Source organism: Rhincodon typus, chromosome 2 (assembly GCF_021869965.1).
Source record: "Rhincodon typus isolate 14 chromosome 2, sRhiTyp1.1, whole genome shotgun sequence".
Lineage (NCBI taxonomy): Eukaryota > Metazoa > Chordata > Chondrichthyes > Orectolobiformes > Rhincodontidae > Rhincodon > Rhincodon typus.
Genome location: NC_063333.1, coordinates 149,584,846 through 149,605,743, shown reverse-complemented (window position 1 = coordinate 149,605,743; position 20,898 = coordinate 149,584,846). Strand labels below are relative to the sequence as shown.

Sequence of the window (20,898 nt, the reverse complement as noted above, 5' to 3'; positions counted from 1 at the left end):
GAAATTCCAGGATTTGAGACAGTGACAGTAAAAGTGGCAATTCCAAGTTAGGATGGTGAGTGGCTTGCAGGGAAATTGCTTGTGGTGGTGTTCCCATGTATCTGCTGCCCTTGCCTTTTGAGATGGGAGAGATCATGAAGTTTGGAAGGTGCTGTCAAAGGAACCTGGTGTGTTGCCAAAGTGCATTTTCTAGATGGTACTCATTGCTGTCATTGCATATTAGTGATGGCAGGAGTCAATATGGAAGTTGTGGATGTGGTACCTCTCAAGCGGGCTGCCTTGTCCTGGATGGTGTCAAACTTCTTGAATGTTGTTGGAGCTGCATTCATCCAGGCAAGTGGGGAGCACTCCAACACATTCCTAACTTGTGTATTGCAGATGGTGGATAGGCTTTGTGGAGTCAGGAGGTCAGTTAATTACTGCAACATTCCTAGCCTCTGACCTGCACTTGGAGCCAATGTATTCATATACCTAGCCCAGTTCAGTTTCTGGTCAATGGTAAACTACAGGATGTTGATAGTGGGGTGGGTGTTGTGGGCGAGTTGTCTTGTGTTCAGCTAAAGTAATGCCATTGAATGTCAAGGGACAACGGTTAGATTCTCTCTTGTTGTAAATGGCCTTTGCCTAGCATTTGTGTGATGCAAATGTCATTTGCTGCTCATCAGCCCATGATTGGATATTGTCCAGATCATGCTGCATTTGAACACGGACTGCTTTAGTATGTGAAAATGGTGCTGACCATTGTGCAATCATCAACGAACTTCCAATACTCAGACTTTATGATGGAGGAAAGGTCAATGTTGAAGCAACTGAAGATGGTTTGGCCTGGGACAACACCATGAAGAACTCTTGTAGAGATGTCCTGAAGCTGTTTTTTCTCCTGATTCTTATTGACTACAGTTTTGCTGAGCTCCTTGATGCCAAATATGGCCTTAGTGTTTTGTCCATATTTGTGTTGAGGCTGTAAGGAGGTCAGTTTGGTCTGGTCTCCTCACAGTGCTATCACTGTTTAGATCCTTGGACCTTTTGTTCCACCCCTGATCCCATGTCCTCTGCAGCCCAAACGCAAAATACTGCTAGTCCATAGCTTCATCGCACATCATCGCAGCCAAACTGTAAACCATCCCCCATCTTTATCTCAGCTGTGTACTCTGATGTTCACGTGATGGAATAATCAGGCCCCTACATTCCACAAACTACCCCTTGTTTAAAGTCCGCCACAACATCAGCCTCAATAATATTAACAAAGCTTGGTCTTGGAGTCATAGTACGGTGACATTAAGGTTCAGTAATACTGAGGAGACTAGTCACACCCCTTCTGGCAATGCTCATCTCTGGCCCGGCTCATATGACAATCTTGGGACCTTGGTGCTTGTCATTCCAGCAGCAGCGACTGTCTCCAGTGGCACGGCTGGGCACAGGAGTTCCTGGCCTCTGATTGACTGTTGGTAGTTGAGACTCTCACACAGACGTTCCTGATTCTGAGGAAGGCAGTTATGACCTGATAGGCTGGTGTCTTAGTGGACCTTCCCTGAAGCACCATGGGATTTATATCTCTCTAGCCAGGAGGCGAGAACGTGACACCGCAACAAGATTCCACCCCATAGGCTCAGACAGTTTTGAGGGAGTGCATTTGGCCCATCTAGCCCAATTTGGAAACTCTGCAGAGCAATCAAATCTGTCTCATCTTGGTAATCGTAATGGATGGCCGCAGAAGAAAGACAACATTTCAAAGGTAATTAATTGGATTCAAAGTATTCGTGAAATGCTTCGAGAGATCTGATTTATAAGTGCTAGATGTTTTTTCTTTATAAGTTGAATTTATTAGTGATTTTAATTCTATCTCAGAAACCAAACCTGTTTTAACACTCCTTCATTGCTGGTACCTTTAACATTATTCCCAATTTTGGCCCATAGCCATTCAGAACAAGAATCTAATGGAAATTTTGGAATGTCTATGTGTTCATTTGTAAAATAGACCCATTTCACTTGATTTTGAGTAAATAAAAATGAGGAAGGCTGTTTCACTGCAGCAACATTCATCTAAGATTGCAGAGAAGGAAATAAGCTGTGCAAATCCTGAGGGCACCATTTCTTCCTCAAACATCACAGACAGCCTCTGTCTCTTCTGGCTTTCAGCAAAGACAATCCAAATGGATTAACAGCTTTATTAGCTTCATTTTTCTTGTCTATGAGTTTATTGAGAAACTGAAACCTCCGCTATTCTGCATTGAAGAAAAAAGCTGGCAATGCTTCAAAGTGGTGGGACACATCTGCGGATGAATCATTGCATTGGAAAAGGGTGTGTGTTGGATTTTTGTGGATGATAGGAAGATACTAGAAGGAAGTGCAGTCCAATGTCCAGGCCTCTTGGGTGTTTGTGATTTTGGGTGCGAGCTGAACCGACTGACCCTAAAGATTTGGAGGAGGTGTCAGTTGTTGTATGGAATTTTAGAATTTTTCCAGAAGATGGTTGGGCCTAGGACACTACCCTGAGCAACTCCTGCAGAGATATAGGGGGATTTGGAGGGGGAGGGGGTAGCTTCGTGGTATTATTGCTGGACTGTTAATCCAGAGACCCAGATAACGTACTGGGGACCTGGGTTTGAATCCCACCATGGCAGATGGTGGAATTTGAACTCAATAAATATCTGGAATTAAGAATCTAATTATGACTGTGAATCCATTGTCGATCATCGAAAAAATCCATCTGGTTCACGACTTTAGGGATGGAAACTGCCATCCTTACATGGTCTGGTCTACATGTGACTCCAGACCCACAGCAATGTGAGTGACTTTGGGCAATTAGTGATGGGCAATAAATGCTGGGCAATAATAGCCAGCGATGTTCTCATCCCGTGAATGAATAAAAAAATGTCCTGGAGCTGAGATGGCTGACCTCCAACAACCACAACCATCTTCCTATGTGGTAGGTATGACTCCAAACACGGGAGAGTTTGACCCCAGATACCCATTGATTCCAGTTTTGCAAGGGCTCCTTGATGCCACACTTAGTTGAATGCAGCCTTGTTATTAAGGGCTGTCACTCTCACCTCACCTCTGGAATGCAGCTCTTTTGTCCATGTTTGAACCAAGGCTGTAACGAGATCAGGAGCTGAGTGGCCCTGGTGGAACCCAAACTGTGTGACACTGAGCAGGTTATTGCTGAGCAGGTGCTGCTTGATAGCACTGTTGATGACACGTTCCATCACTTTACTGATGATCGAGAGGAGACTGATGGGGCAGTAACTGGTCTGGATGGATTTGTCCTGCTTTTTGTGTCTAGGACAGATTTGGGTAATCTTCCACAATTTCAGGTAGATGCCAGGGTTGTAACTGTACTGGAAGAGCTTGGCTAGGGGAGCGGCAAGATCTGGAGCACAAGTCTTCAGTACTATTGCTGGAATGTTGTCAGGACCCATAGCCTTTACTGTATCCAGTGTCTCCAACCGTTTCTTGATACCATGAATCGAATTGGCTGAAGACTGGTATCTATAATGCTGTGGGCCTCTGGAGGAGGCCGAGATGGATCATCCACTCAACAGTTCTCACTGAAGATTGCTGCAAGTACTACAGCCTTAACTTCTGCACCAATATGCTGGGTACTTCCGTCATTGTGGGTGGGGATATTTTGTGGAACCTTCTCCTCCAGTGAGTTGTTTAATCGTCCACCACCATTCAAGACTAGATGTAGCAGACTGAAAAGCTTGAATCTGACCTATTGTTTATGGGATCACTTAACTCTGTCTGTCACTTGCAGCTTATGCTGTTTGGTGTGCAAGTAGTCCTGTTTGGTACCTTCATCAGGCTGACACCTCATTTTTAGGTATGTCTGGTGCTGTTCCTCACATGCCCTCCTGCACTCTTCATTGAATCTGAATTTAATTAATAAATCCAGTCTCAGTGAGGGTGTCAGTGAAAGCACAGTCTTCCAAACCTGTGGTTATCAAAAGGACAAGGGCAGCTGGTGCATGGGAAGACCACTACCTGCAAGTTTCCCTCCAAGCCATTCATTATCCTGACGTGTGACTATGTTGGTATTCATTCACTGGCACTGGATCAAAGTTCTAGAACTCCCTTACAGCAATGTAGGTATACTTACAGGCTATAGACTGCAATGGTTCAAAAAAAAACCTTGTCCCCACCTGCTCAAGGTAATGAGTTATGCCGGGTAATAAATATTTCTCTAGCCATTGAAGCCCTCACCACATGAATGATAGCTCTCAGGCTTGTATCAACACTGAAATAGCAAGTACTGATGGTTCTTAAAATTTAAAACCACTGTCACACAAAAGCTTTGAGGCCGGGCACTTTAAATAAGTTGAAAACTGGACATTTCCCTTGACAGCCTGAGATTTCAAACAACTTTGATATTTCCAATGAAATTATTCACTCCTTTACACTCACACATGTCAATTTGTAACTATCCCAAAGGGCTCCTGTCCTGTCCCAAAAGACACCTTTCCTCTCCCAAATTGCAACTGTCTCCTAAACGTGTCTCTTGAACTTTTTGAAAGGACACTCTACTCTAAGATCAGCTCTAAACCTGCTCCCAAAACGTTTAAAACCTGCAAGTCATGTTTTGGACATTTCACCTTCAAACTGTATTTAAGTGAAGACACTTGTTCTTTAACTCCACAGTTAAAGAAATACAGAAATGTAATGCACAATCAACGCCATTTTCCTCATCAGTAAAACAGGAAGGGAGGGAGAACTGAATATCCAAATCAGTTTTTTCCAAGCCAGAGACCCTCTCCACTGTTTGCAAATTTCAGGTCAGATTATCACAGGAGAACATCATTTTATTTCATCACCTTGGATTTGGCTAAAGTCTTACCTTAGTCTAAATAAGAAGGTAGATTAACCAACACCTCGACCCAGGTCTAAGTACAATCTCATCAAGAACTATTAATTATCAATTTACTGCATGCTCCTAGGAAATGATTGCCTCACTGAATTCAGTAACTCTTCAAAAATAAATTAAATATTATCCACCCCAACATTTATCAAACATCATGAATAAGTTGAAGACTGGAATGTTGGCTCTAAATGATAAAGAATTTCTTCCAGCTCAATTAGTACATATGTAGAGGTAAACAAATCCTGCTGTCCTGCCACCAATATGTATCAGATCTTAATATATAAACAACAAGGGATATGGAAATTTGATTTTTTTAAAGCTGCCTTCATTTTCTTTGCTGTTAAAATCCATTTTGTTAAGGAGCAACTTCCTAAACTGGGTTCAGAGTGACCTTAAAAAGTTTTAAAATTTACCGATTCAGCCAATCTAAAGCTCAGAAGATTGCATTCATTAAGAGAGTGCCTGGGGTGGATCTACAATGTGTGAAATGTTAGAAACAAAGTGAAGGAAGATTTGCATTTTTACTTTTAACAATTAGTTGATGTCTCAGTAAACAGGCAGAATCAAACAGACATTTTAGAAGAAAGTTTGTGGGTTTTATCATTTTTCTTTACAGACTTATATCTCAAAGTCAGCATCCCAGTGCACTGCATCACCTGCACCATCGGAATACTGGGCTGTGACTCATCTGGGCTGGCAATGCAAAGTGAGCAAGAGAGAAGCAAGAGTTAGTTTTGTGCTCTATCCCTCCGAAAGAGTGTAAAATACACACCAATCAATCATAACCATCTGTCCAAGTGGAATTTCACTGTTATTGAGGTCCAATTGCTACTGGCTCAACAATGTTGTAAAACAGAGAGACCTAGGGGTTCAAGTACATACTTCTTTGAAATTTGCATCACAGGTAGACAGGGTGCTTAAGAAGTCATTTAGCACGCTTGCCTTCATTACTCAGACCTTTGAGTATAGGAGTTGGGACGTCATGTTGAGATTACACAGGACGTTGGTGAGGACCCTTCGGGAGTTCTGTGTGCAATTCTGGTTGCCCTGCTACAGGAAGGATATTATTAAACTGGAGAGGGCTCAGAAAAGATTTACAAGGATGTTGCTGGGATTGGAGGGTTGGAGTTATAAGGAGAGGCCAGATAGAATGGGATTTTTTTCACTGGAGCGTACAGGATTGACGGATGACCTTATAGTGGTTTATAAAACGTTGAGGGGCATACATAAGGTGAATAGCAAAAGTCTCCTCCCTGGGGTGAATGAGTCCAAAACTAGTGGGCATATTCTTAAGGTGAGAGGAGAAAGTTTTAAAAAGGACATGAGTGGCAACATTTTTCACAGAGAGTGGTTTGTGTGTAGAATGAACTGCCAGAGGAAGTGATAGATGCAGGTACATTTACAACACATAAAAAACATTTGGATAATTACATGAATAGGAAAGGTTTGGAGGGATTTGGCCAAATGCAGGAAAGTGGGACTAGTTTAGTTTGGGTCGGTGTGGACTAGTTGGACTGAAGGGTCTGCTGTACAACTCTATGACTCTAATCAACTCACCCAGTAGGATGACAATGCACAGTAAAATGGCTATTAATGCCCCAGTGCTCAAACCAGCCGCAGAAAGGTATGCTTCAGTACTGCATGTTCGAACCTTGCCATTTCTCTCACAGGCACACACTCTAATAGTGAGAGTACCGGTGCTGCTCAGAATGGGATTTCCACTGTCAGAAACCACAATTGGAAGTTGGTAGACCTCTTGGAGATGCCTGCTGAATTTTCTTCGTCGTATCATAATACTAGCCGTACTGTCTATAACAAGAAACACAGTACAATTGATGAAACAGAAGGCAAAATGTTAAAGGTAGACACTACAAAAAAAAGGTCATTTATTGGGTATTAACCTTCAAACGCACATGGGGCACCATTAATTGAAAAAGAAACATAGCTGGCAGAGGTTTGGTACAAAAATTTTAAATGATCCCAAATTGTGAGATGTAAAAACAAAAATAGGAAGTCATAAAAGGGTGCACAATATGGTCAAGTACATCACAATTGAAATTCAATAGAACAAAACACAAGGTGGTTCATTCTGGGAAGTGAAATGAGCAGTCTTTTAAGCACTGGATGATCAGAACCTAAATGGTACAGAGGGACAAATAAAATTAGGGAGTACAGGTACCTAAATTATCAAAAGTAGTGAAAAAGTGATAAGGTCATAAAGAAAGCACTATCATTCATTTCTGTGTTATAGTGTGCAATGCTGTGTGATACTCTCCGACACTCTGAAAACACGTCATGGTACTGTGTGAGATTGTGAGGTACTGTGAGACTATGTGGAGTCTGGTCTTCAATCTAAAAGCAAGGTGTTGAAGTACTGGAGAAAATGCAACAAAAGAAAATCACAAAAATGTGAATAGAAATAGGCAAAGGCTAGTCTTCACAATGTTTGAATAGGTTGTGACTCTTTTAGATGAGTAAGAGAAGACCAAGCTTGACATAAAAGCAGTCTTCAAATGTAGAATGACAAGAGCTGATTAGATAAAGCTTGATGGTGGTCCATACATTGATATGGAGTGATTGTTCTGAATGGGTGGTTTCTGTGCTGTATATTTTATACAATACATCCATCTACTGTGTTTTGCCATAGAGAAAATGCTAAATCTTGTATGAATGTGAACACAAACAGTTGGAATAGTCATTTGGCCGTTCAAGCCCATTCTGCCATTTCACAGAATCATGATTAATCTGCCTATAAGCTCAAATCCACATTCCTGATCAATACATGATCACTTCCAAACTCTTGCTTAAAGAATCTCTCCACCTCTGCCTTCAATGTATTCAAGGACTCTGCTTCCACCAGCTTTCCAGAAAGAGGGTTCCAAAGGCTTGTGACCCTCTTCCAGAAAATAAATATGAAAAATAAATTGGAAGTCTTATCCCTGTTTTACTTTGCTGATGTCTTATCGTTAAACTGACTCCTGGGTTGAGGTTCTCCCATAACAGGAAACATCCTCTCCACATCCACCAGGTCAAGACCCCTCAGGCCCCTGTATAACTGAAGCATAACCTCCCAATTTTGTACTCAATTCCCCTCACAAGAAGAGATAACATTTTATTAGCTTCCCTCATGACATGCATATTATCCTTTTTGTAATTCATGCACTAGGACACTAAGGTTCCTCTGTACCTCAAAGATCTTCAACCTCTCACTGTTCAGATAATATGCTTTTTAATCTTCCTGCTGAGTTGCACAATTTTACATTTACCCACATTATATTTCATTTGCCAAATCTTTGCCCAATCGCTTAAACAATTTATTCGATCCCTCTGCAGTTTCAAAAGCAACGGTTGTGATTGTGGTGGAGTACTGCGACCAGTCTTGCTTACTATGCTGAGTCAAAGGGTCTATGTAGCAGTAGCAGAACATAAACCATGATTTAATCTTAATTAGAATAAGCATTTGTTTTCCACAAAAGGATGTAATTATTGTGTAACAGCAATAGATACAAGTTACTTTGGGAGTTAGGCATCATTAATGCCTGTCTGCAACAGGAATGACACGCCTGTCTCCATTAGGACTTCATGTTAGACTGCTCTATTCTCTAGTCTGTAGCCTAATATAGTTGCCAATATGAACCCTTTTTGAACTATTATCCGATACAACCATAATGGAAGTTTCAACCATGAGATTCTGGATCCATTTATTGTGGAACAACAGCTCATTTTGTTTCTCATTATCTACCCACAACCATCTTAGATGGCATGCTACTGATGCTAAAGATCTTTGTAATGGGAGTGGGCACAGTACGCACACTGACTGGACACAAGTACCTCGTTTCTCAACAATCCACTATTTGGAAGCTTAGTTTCTGCTTTTGGACACAAACTTTCTGATACAGAGGTAGGAGAGTAGGGAAACAAGACCTGAGCCACCTGTTGTCTGTACAGAAGCCCACGACTGGACATCAACCCAACAGTTAGAGACCAAATCCTAGCCTCACGTTTCAGGGCTGCCTGGAGTGGATATGATCATGACTCCCACTGGGTCTCAGGTAGCAATGTTACAACCATGTGAAAGGTTCACTTCCATACAACTCATAATAATCTGTGGAATGTAGTTATATGAAATTCAATTTGTCCACTATCTTAACAGGGATGCTTTCCATAATCCCATTCTCCCTCATCAGTGTGAAATGTCTGTTTCTCTCTGCACAGATACTGTCGGATCTGCACATGTCAGTATTTTCTGATTTTATATCAGGTTTCCAGCATCACAATTATTTGCTTTTCTGTTCTCTGTCTATTTACTACATATTGACATGAAGATCCATAGCATGATTTGATCTCCCACCAAAATTACAACCAGAAATGTGAGCAACCCCACACAGAGATTCTGGATGAGGATAACCTGATAATATCTTGGACCTGGTTATATTTTCGTGAGTTAAGGCAATAGCTGGGAAACAATTGAAATTTATACATTGCAATCCTTTCTCAGCTCTATCAATTGAGTTGTGAATTGCAGGGATTGCTGCAGAAATGGTCAATAGAATCTTCTTCTGTCTGTAATACCTATCATCAACACGTTACTGTGTTCATCCAGGAGAGAAGATTTTACTTCTGTTATTAAAAACTTATTCGTTTACTGCTTTATCACATATTACCCCCTCCATCACCGAATTTGCCATTAATTTAGCTCATTGCCTGCTGATACACTCACCCATGCCTCTGTTATCTCTAGAATTGATTATTTCAATGCATTATATTCTACCCTCTGTAAACATGAGGTTATCAAATCTCCGCTCTCTATGTCGTAACTTGCACCAAGTTCCATTCTCCCATTGTTCTCGTGTTCGCTGACCAAGACAGGCTCCTGATTGAGCAATTCATCAATTTTAAAATTTACATTTATGTGGTCAAATCCATCCATGGCCTCATGCCTCCCTACCTCTGCACCGTCCCCCGACCCCAGAACCTTTTGAAATCACTGCCTGCTCTTACTCTGGCCTCTTGAACAACCCCCATTCAAATTACTCCATCATCCTTCAGCCTGACCTCTACTTCTCTTCCCTCCCTAAAGACACACCTTAAAAACTATCTCCATGTCCGAGGTATTGGCTATGTTCTTGAATATTGCCATTCAAGACTCAGTGTCTAATTTGATGCCTGTGATGCAGTCGGGGCAGCATTACCATGTTCTACATGCTAGATAAATACAATCTGTTACTGTCAAGGACTGCGGTGATATGTGTGAATGAGTGTAGAAGCTCCCAAACACTAACAGACATTTCTGACATGCACACATGTCATTACACTTTGCACATTTCAAATAGTAATATCTATATTTTTACTGTTTACCACATTGGAACATTTTACCTCTTGGGCACTGTGCAGGAAAATTAGCCAAATCAGTTTAATGTTAATGGCCAACTCACCATGTGGGATTTGGGAATAAAAGCATTGTCCATTATCTTTGACAATCAATGCTCAAAATACATGATGGTGTGGATGAATCCAGCCCCAAAATTCTCCAAGTAACCAAGGATAATCCACTTCTGTGGGTGGCCAATCAGCAAAAAGTAACCCCCATGAATAGAATGGAAGGAAAGGTTTAGGTACCACTTCCCCAGTCAGAGGCTGGATCCCTTCTGTGCTTGCTGCTGATGGGTGTACTAATAGGCCTGTCTGCAGCAAACATCACAACATTGAGACAATGAATTCCTTGCAAATTAATGTGGAATCTCTAGTTTAAGGCTGCCTACATTCAAAATGGGAAGAAAGGTAAAAGATCTGACTGCAATGGACACTACTAATTGTTAAATGTCAAACTGAGATTGTGAGCTGAGATGCAATTTAAAAAGGTAGTAGCTACCAGGTCAGAATGTTCCAGCTTTGTGCATATGTGGTGAAAATGCATCAGCTGTCACCTCACCAGTTTGAATAAGTTGTGGTCAATGTGATGACATTTCACGTGTGAAAATGTATATCATTTATCGTGAAAAAAATTCTTTCTTTCAAATTTGCCTACCTAGTGTGTTGTAAAATTAAGATTATTGGTGTGTTGCTAATAATTGAGGATATTGATAAATTCTTCTAATTCTGCTTGTGTGAGGAAAATACATCAATATGTTACAACATGACAGCATTACCTCATAAATGAGTGAATGAAAATGCAAAATTAATCCCCAAGAAAATCTCAAGAGAAGCTTTTGAAAATAAAAATAACCCTGTTGATAATAATCAATGTTTATTGAACAGCAAAGAATGGCAGCTGGGAATGAGTTACATGGTTTTACCATCATAATGTTTTTGGTCGTAAGATATTATAAATTATCCAAGTAAGTGGTTATGTTCAGTGACAATTTTTGTTTTCTAATGGCGAAAGGGAAAGTTGCTATTTCTCAAAAATGATTCTGACCCAGACCAGTGGAAATCTGCAGGGCCATTTTCATATGGGGCCCAGACAGGAAACTTGTGCTAGCATTTGAAGTGCCTATTATATACTGATCCAACCCTGTTTTCAATTTGCAAAGTCACATGAAAGGGCAGGAAAATGGATGTGAGCAATGTTGGAACAGCCATGATCCTACGATGTTGCCTGGATTAGAGCGTATTAGCTGAAAGGAGAGATTGAATAAACTACATCGTCGAGGCCAGACGCCAACTCTCTGACACCTCCTCCTACCGCCCCCTTGATCATGACCCCACGCCCGACCACCAAACCATCATCTCCCAAACCATCCATAACCTCATCACTTCAGGTGACCTCCCACCCACAGCCTCCAACCTCATCGTTCCCCAACCCCGCACCGCCCATTTCTATCTCCTTCCCAAAATCCACAAACCTGACTGCCCTGGTTGACCCATTGTCTCCGCCTACTCCTGCCCCACCGAACTTATCTCCAACTATCTCGACTCCATTTTCTCCCCCTTGGTCCAGGAACTCCCTACCTACGTCCGTGACACCACCCACGCCCTCCACCTCCTCCAGAACTTCCAATTCCCCGGTCCCCAACACCTCATCTTTACCATGGGCGTCCAGTCCCTATACACCTGTATTCCCCATACAGATGGCCTAAAGGCCCTCCGCTTCTTCCCGTCCCGCAGGCCCGAACAGTCCCCCTCCACTTACACCCTCATCCGCTTAGCCGAACTCATCAACAACTTCTCTTTCAATTCCTCCCACTTCCTACAGACAAAGGGGGTGGCCATGGGTACCCGCATGGGCCCAAGCTATGCCTGCCTCTTTGTAGGTTACGTGGAACAATCCCTCTTCCGTACCTACACTGGCCCTAAACCTCAACTCTTCCTCCGTTACATTGATGACTGTATCGGCACCGCCTCGTGCTCCCACGAGGAGCTCAAACAGTTCATCCACTTCACCAACACCTTCCACCCCAACCTTAAGTTCACCAGGACCATCTCTAATACCTCTCTCTCCTTCCTGGACCTCTCCGTCTCCATCTCCGGCAACCACCTAGAAACCGATATCCATTTCAAGCCCACCGACTCCCACAGCTACCTAGAATACACATCCTCCCACCCACCTTCCTGCAAAAATGCCATCCCCTATTCCCAATTCCTTCGCCTCCGCCGCATCTGCTCCCAGGATGAGGCATTCCACTCCCGTAAATCTCAGATGTCCTCGTTTTTCAAGGACCGCAACTTCCTCCCCTCAGTGGTGGACAACGCCCTCAACCGTGTCTCCCGCATTTCTCGCAACTCATCCCTCACACCCCGTCCCCACAGTAACAACCAAAACAGAATCCCCCTCGTCCTCACGTACCACCCCACCAACCTCCGGGTGCAACGCATCATCCTCCGACACTTCTGCCATCTGCAATCCGACCCCACCACCAAAGACATTTTTCCCTACCCACCCTTATCTGCCTTCCGGAGGGACCACTCTCTCCGTGACTCCCTTGTCCGCTCCACATTCCCCTCCAGCCCGACCTCACCCGGCACTTTTCCCTGCAACCGCAGGAAGTGCTACACCTGCCCCCATACATCCTCCCTCACCCCCATCCCAGGCCCCAAGAAGACTTTCCACATCAAGCAGATGTTCACCTGCACATCTGCTAATGTGGTATACTGCATCCGCTGTTCCCATTGTGGCCTCCTCTACATCGGGGAAACCAAGCGGAGGCTTGGGGACCGCTTTGCAGAACACCTACGCTCGGTTCGCACTAAACAACTGCACCTCCCAGTCGCGAACCATTTCAACTCCCCCTCCCATTCCTCAGATGACATGTCCATTCTGGGCCTCCTGCAGTGCCACAACGATGCTACCCGAAGGTTTGCAGGAACAGCAACTCATATTCCGCTTGGGAACCCTGCAGCCCAATGGTATCAATGTGGACTTCACAAGTTTCAAAATCTCCCCTCCCCCTACCGCATCCCAAAACCAGCCCAGCTCATCCCCGCCTCCCTAACCTGTCCTTCCTCCCACCTATCCCCTCCTCCCACCTCAAGCCCCAGTCCCATCTCCTACCTACTAACCTCATCCCGCCCCTTTGATCAGTCCGTCCTCCCTGGACTGACCTATCTCCTCCCTACCTCCCCACCTACACTCACCTTTACTGGCTCCATCCCCGTCTCTTTGACCAGTCTGTCCCTTCTCCACCTATCTTCTCCTCTATCCATCTTCTATTCCCCTCCCCCTCTCTCCCTATTTATTTCAGAACCTCCTTCCCCTCCCCCATTTCTGAAGAAGGGTCTAGGCCCGAAATGTCAGCCTTCAAGCTCCTCTGATGCTACTCTGGATGTGTTCATCCAGCTCTACACCTTGTTATCTCAGATTCTCCAGCATCTGCAGTTCCTACTATCTCTTGAATAAACTGGGATTGTTTTCGTTAGAGCATCGGAGGCTGAGGGAGCGACCTGTTGGAAGTATTTAAAATCATGAGGGGCATAGGTAGGGTGGATAATCAGGGTCTTTTTTTACCAGGGTGGAAATGCCAAATACTAGGTGGTATAGGTTTAAGGTGAGGGGGTAAGTTTAATGGAGATAGGTGAGGCAAAATTTTTACACAGATGGAGCCTGGAGCATGGTGCCAGGGGAACTAGTAGAAGCAGATACAATAGCAACATTTAAGAGGCATTTAGATAGACACATGAACAGGCAAGGAATAGATGATATGGACCATGTGTGGGCAGATGGGATTATTTTAGAATGGCACCATTGGCACACACATGGTCGGCTAAAGGTCCTACTCTTGAGCTGTACACTTCTATGTCCTATTATACGGCAAATCAGGCTTGAGGGGCCAAATGACCTCCTTTTCTTTCTATTTCCTATTGCCTTATGTGGGAGTCTACACCAGGCAGAGGCTCCACAGCTATAACTTTATGTCTGTGGCTTAGATAAAATGTATCCTCCATGTCTCAGTCATTCATTTCCAACTTAAACAAAAAATAACCTTTAAAGGAAGCAATTTTCAGAATTGGAGAATGAGAAAAGTAGATAAATGGCTTTAATATCATTCACACATATCACAAAATTGTTAGCCCAAGGAGCTTTTAAGTACCTTTCTGTAAACAAATATCATTGCATGTTTAATAAAAACAAAAAGTACTAGAAATACTCAGCAGATCTTGCTTTACCTGTGGAGAATTAAACAGTATATACAGCACAGAAATCTGCCATTTGTCCTTTTTTCTGTTACTTCATGTAACATACCTTAGAACATAGAACATAGAACAGTATAGCACAGTAGAGGCCCTTCAGCCCACGATGTTGTGCTGAACTTTTACCCTAAACCTAAGGTCTATCTAACCTCCACCCCTACCTTATACTATCATCCATATGCCTATCTAATAGCCGCTTAAATGCGCCTAATGAGGCTGACTCCACTACCCTCTCCGGCAATGCATTCCACACCCCGACCACTCTCTGAGTAAAGAACCTACCTCTGATGTCTCCCCGATATCTACCTCCTTTCACTTTAAAACTATATCCCCTCGTAAAAGCTACCTCCACCCTAGGAAAAAGTCTCTGGCTGTCCACTCTATCTATACCTCTGATCAAAGACATTTGATACTTTGTATCAAAGACATTATCATCTCAATTGTAATTATTCTCTTTTAAGTTTTAATTTTCTTTATTTCATTGATGTGCCTGTGGGATAACAGAGCTAGGAGCATGATGGTGAATGTGAAATAAAATACTTACATCTTGAAATTCACCTCTTAAAATGTAAAAATGCAGGTATGGAATACATGCACAGGGTTTTATTATGTTGTGTGAAAGAGGAGGGGTTAATGCACTTAAAGGGAATGATGTAATAACGCTATTAAAATAATGGAAATTAAGTATTTATGAGTTGTCATTTGTGACTGCAGAGCTTTCGTAATCCTGAAAAAACAACACATTTCATCAAAGCTTTTCATCTTGCACTCATCCTAACAATTTGCAAGAAATACCAAAGGAAAGGGAAAACAACATTTACACTGAATGAGAGGTCAGCCATACCTTACTTAATTTCTTCGGGCAATGCCTTAACTAATCAGAGTCAATGTGCCTAGTTTAAAATTTAAACAAAACTTGGCGGTTAACCATCAGTCAACAGTAACTGATGCATTTTACATGAAATGGTCTTGAACACTCAGAATCTACTTATCAACTAATTATCACTGACCCTCATGTTGCACAAATGTTGTTTTCCCTTTACTTTGGCATTTCTGATGAATGATCCTGATAAGTGCAAGATGAAAAGCTTTGACAAAATGTGCTTTTTTTCAGCAATACCCATTTCTAAAGTAATAAACAAAGATCCAGTTTTAAAGATATTTATGTTCCACACTGTTTGGAACACTGGCATATTTCCTCACAGCTGAAGTGACATGTGAAAATGATGGGCAATGAAAATTATGCTGTGATTCCATCAGATGATTGGAACCTAACCAACTGTGTGAAAATAAAGCAGATGATTTGGATGACTTTCAAAAAGAATTTTAGCAGAGAATGATATCATTGAACCAGCTTCGTCATCACTGGTAAATCACAGTCACATTGAATTAACTGGGGCATTCATTCATGAATTTGTCTACACAGCAGTGGCAACACTATTTCAACAACGAGGAGTTAACTAAAAATATGCTCGTTTTCAAATTAATCGCTGCACTTGAAAATGCATTCAGGCATTTTTAAAAAATTTTAAAGACGTGCATTTATTGATTTCGACATTCATTCCCGTATTAATGTATTTTTCAATTCAAGACCAGTTTATGAACTAATTTAAAATGTCAGAGCTTTGATTTCCAGCTCCTTTGACCCACATATTGGAATGTAATTTTTAGTTTGTCATGCTTTTAAGATGTCAGTCCTAGCAGGAAGAAGTTACCTAGCAACCATTGCAAACAACACATTAGCCGTACAGAAGGGGGGCTGCAGGTACTTATAACCTGTTACAGAAACTGTAGATTCAGCTAAAGGGGACACCAAAAAGCCACAATTTGACACAAAGGGTCATTACAACATGGAGTTCAAAGCCATAAAATGCTGTTAAACCATAAAATCTTCCGGCACTGTTAAAGGTGAAGAACCAGCTGGAGAGTATGATCTGGTGATTCATGTGAAAGTAAATGATGGCTCGTGTTTGATGGTCAAGCAGCTTGTTTTTGTCTTTACAAATCTTAATCTTTTGAAATGATCAATAGTAACCTGGAAATGGCTGAGTGGCAAATTGCTATACAGATGTTCAATGTATTTATGTCAAATTCCTCTTTCTACTAATTTACTAGAGGTGGATGTTAGTCCATTATGAGAAAATTGGGGGCCATAGCAACACAGGAACAGGAGTAGGCCATTCAGCCCCTCAATCCTGTTCTATCACCCAATGGTATCATGGCTGATCTGTGGCATAACTCCATATAGTTACCGAGATAGTAGGAACTGCCGATGCTGGAGAATCTGAGATTACAAGGTGTAGAGCTGGATGAACACAGCAGGCCAAGCAGCATCAGAGGAGCAGGAAAGCTGACGTTTCGGGTCTGGACCCTTTCCTGAACCTAAATTTGCTCTTTAGTTTTCTAGAACCTTCTCTTTTGGAAGAATGGAAAGAATACCTTAGTCTTTCCAAGTGTTATCCAATGGTTTTGACTGTTCTTGATTAGCTCAAGATCTGCTTTTACAGATGATCACATTGTTGATATGCTCGAGTGAATCAGCATGTGTTTCACATTTTTAAAGTTACTTTGCGAGACAAGTTTCTAATTAACTCAATTATGAGATAGGGTGTTTTATCTAATATTTCAGGCATCACAATCTCTTATGCAGGAAAACCTCAACAGCCAATGAAGAACATCTGATGTTATCAGTATTTACCAAATCAACTTAATTTATTCTTAGAATGGAAAATCATTCTCTCACTTTGAACAATAGTCTATCTTTGATGTGATTAGGCAGAGTGTGGCGACTCAAGTCATTTTCAAGTGTTCTAATCCCTGACTAGAAACAGTAATAGCTCAAATCATCATAGTTTCCAGGTTAAATAGAATATTTTCTAAATTTAGTCATTACCTTCATTATCCCGCAGTGTAAAATTTGGATTTGGTGGAAATTCCTGTGCTAAGGAAAAGGAAAATCTTGGTCCATTAGCAAAGTCATCCTTGTCCAGAGCACGTACAGTCTGAATAATCTGAACAAAATCAAACAAATTAGCTGAATCTGCGTAAAAAACGTCGTACAGTCATACAGTACAAAAAATGCCCTTCAGCCCATCGAGACTGTACTGCCAGAGCTACCGGAAATCTATACTAGTCCATAGTCCAGCACTTGGCCCATAGCATTAAATGTTTGTCTAAACTAACTTTTGTTACAACGTATCAACACATAATATACATTCATATAAAAATTTCTGATAGATTTTAAGACAATCAAACCTGCCATATTTCTTTCCTCTTACAAAATATCACAAAAGCTTGCAATAATGATCAATGATTTGTAGTCTCTATCATATCTAAGTCCTTTTATTGCTGGCAGTTTTTTGTACGTTGTCACATAGGTCAGGAATTTACAGTGGTTAAACAAATCAAAATATTGCTCATGTACCTGACCAGGTTTGGCATTCTCACAAAGGATTGTGTCATAATCTTCAGCAAGCTCTGGTGTATTGTCATTTACATCAAGAACGTGAATGGCAACTGGAACTTGGGTCAGCTGAGAAGGGTTGTCTATGAAATATAAAAATCATCAAAATAAGCAGCATTTCCCTGCAGCACAAATAGATACATTAACACATTCCAGCTGAATTTATACAAGTCCACAGTGAAGACAATAAATTTTCACCATCACCAATTTAAGGGTGTGGTCTCAATTGAATGAAATCTATTTACTGTGAATTACCAGCATTACCAGCCCCATTACCTGTAAAGACGCGAAAGGCTTTCAAATAGACTGTACTGCTTTTAATATTTGTTTTATTCAGTTTGATGGTGAGCCCAGTCGATTGTTGAAATCATGTTGTTCTTCCGTTAAACAGCATATGGTTGTGTGAAACACTGATTGTTACTTCTCCCAGAAATGAACTAGGGGAAAGCTCTTAGTGATGAACTGGACACCAAATTCACTTTCACACTTTGTGGTTGGCCCCAGGGAAGGAAATCAAAGTCAATGGAAAGTAAAACCAGTCGGGGACGCCAAAATAGACACTGAGGCTAAATTGAGTGGTTTCCTGCCAGCTGAGACTTTACAAAAGGAGAGGCCTTAGTGACAGAGGAAGAAACTCTATCACTAGAAGGGTTCACAAATAATAAGGAAGAAGTCTTGGATACACTGTTGGCATGTAGATTTGACAAGGGTGTATTAGGACCAGACGATTTACATCCAAGGAATTGAAAGCATGAGGGTAAGGTGGCTCAGTGGTTAGGACTGCTGCCTCACAGCACCAAGGACCTGGGTTCAATTCCACCCTCAGGTGACTGTCTGTGTGGAGTTTGCACATTCTCCCTGTGTCTGTGTGGGTTTCCTCCAGGTGCTCCGGTTTCCTCCCACAGTCTAAAGATGTGCAGGTTAGGTGGATTGGCCATGCTAAATTGCCCATAGCGCTCAGGGGTGTGTGGGTTACAGGGGGATGGGTCTGGATGGAATGCTGTGAGGGTCAGTGTGGCCTTGTTGGGCAGAAGGGATTCTATGATATTGTGGGAGCACAGGCCATAATCTTTCAGTTTTCTCCAGGCTTGTGGGAGGTGTCAGAAGACTGGAGAATTACAAACATTTCAGCCTTGTTCTAGAAAGATTGCAGAGATAATCCAAGCAGTTACAGACCAGTCAGTTTAAGTTTGATCGTGGAGAAGGTTCTAGAAACATTTGTTCAAATAGAATTAGTTGATAAATGGAACAAGGTGAGTTGATTTAGAAGATTTGGTATGAAATTTTAAAGGGGCAATCATGTTAAACTAACTTGCTTGAGTTTCTTTGAAGAGATAACAGAAAAGCTCAATGAGGGTAATGGTCAACATAGTAACAATGGATTTTCAGAAAGTTTTTGATGCAGTGCCTTACAATAGACTTGTGAAGAAAGTAATGAGTCATGGTACAAAAGCAACACTGGCAATGTGGATACAAAATTGGTTGAGTGATCAGAAATGGAGACATTTGGTTGATGGATAATTTTCAGGCTGGAGGAAAGTTTGTAGTGGAGTACCCCAGATGCCAGTATTCGGACGCTGCTTTTCCTGATCTGTATTTAACATCTGGATCTTGGTGTGCAGGGGACAATTTTAAAGTTTGCAGATGACACAGAAGAATTGTAAACTGCAAGGAGGACAGTGTGGAAATTCAGAAGGACATTGACATGTTGGTGGAGAGGGCCAACAGCTGGCAGATAAGATTCAGTGTAAAGGAGTGTGAGGCAATAGATTTTGTTTGTAAGAACATTAAAAAACAATCTCAAATAGGGGCTACAATTCTAAAGGGGATGCAAAAACAGTTGGACCTGGATGTATACGTACACTTTGGAGGTGGCAGAACAGGTGGAGAGAGCAGTCAATAATGCATACTGCATTTTCAGCTTATTAATTGTGGCATAGATCCTAAGAGCAAGGTGGTGATGTTGGAATTTGTACAGAACAATTGTTAGGCCTCATATTAAGTATTGTGGACAGTTGTGGTGCGACATTATAGGAAGCATGTGAACACCTTAGAGTGAGAGCAGAAAGTGATTTACAAGAATGGTTCCAGAAATGAGAGACTTCAGTGATGAGGATAAATGGAAGAAGTTGGGACTGTTCACTCTGGAGAGAAGAAGTTTGAGAGGAGATCTAATTGAAGTTTCAAAATCACGTGCAGGCAGGATAGAGTAGTTAGAGAGAAGCTGTTCCTGCTCATAAAAGGAATGAGAATGAGAGGGCATAGATATAAATCAATGTGCAAATAAAGCTAGGGTGATGTGAAAAAGAATTAACGCAGCAAAGTAGTTAGGGTCTGGAACATGTCTGGAACATGGCTGGAACATGTCTGGAACATGTCTGGATATGTGGTGAGGGTAGGTTTAATTGAAGCATTCAGGAGGGCAGCTTGTGCAAGGGAATGAGGAAAAGCATTGGGGGAAATGATACTGGTTTGAAGAGATGGTGTAGTGCAATGGGCTGAATGCCCTCGTCCTGCACAGTGACAATTTTGTGATTGATGCTGTGATCTGAAACACTAGACAGACCTCATTTTTGTTACTTTCAGTTAAACTGAAGTGAAACATTTCATCTCTTGCTTACCAAGCTCTGATGCAATGACTGTGATGTTATGCCAAGGTGCGTCTTCTCTATCAAGTATCTTCATTGTTTTAATAACCCCACTGTTTGCATCAATGTTGAAATACCTCTCTGCTTCTTCATCATGTTCAATAAAGTATCTAATTCACAGAAAGGATTTAGAAATACTTGAAGATACAAAAAAGGCACAGATTAATTCAAAAACGATCATACATAAGAACAGCAATAAAATAAATGTAGAGATAACAAGATGTAGAGCTGGATGAACACAGCAGGCCAAGCAGCATCATAGGGGCAGGAAGGCTGATGTTTCAGGCCTAGACCTGATG

At 41.8% G+C, this 20,898-nt stretch overlaps 1 protein-coding gene across 5 annotated transcripts in view; it reads right to left on the bottom strand.

The window, feature by feature from the left end:
• Nucleotides 1-20,898, bottom strand: part of LOC109927670 (cadherin-18-like) — a 578,296-nt gene that overhangs the window by 7,612 nt on the left and 549,786 nt on the right. For 4 of the 5 annotated variants that reach the window (XM_048616417.1, XM_048616423.1, XM_048616433.1 and 1 more), the window contains 4 exons: nt 20,573-20,709; nt 17,913-18,034; nt 17,382-17,499; nt 6,419-6,670 (listed from right to left, as the gene is read on the bottom strand). In XM_048616417.1, coding sequence (XP_048472374.1) covers nt 6,419-6,670; nt 17,382-17,499; nt 17,913-18,034; nt 20,573-20,709 — 629 coding nt within the window. The remainder of the gene's footprint in view (nt 1-6,418; nt 6,671-17,381; nt 17,500-17,912; nt 18,035-20,572; nt 20,710-20,898) is intronic. The other variant, XM_048616438.1, reaches the window with a different exon arrangement.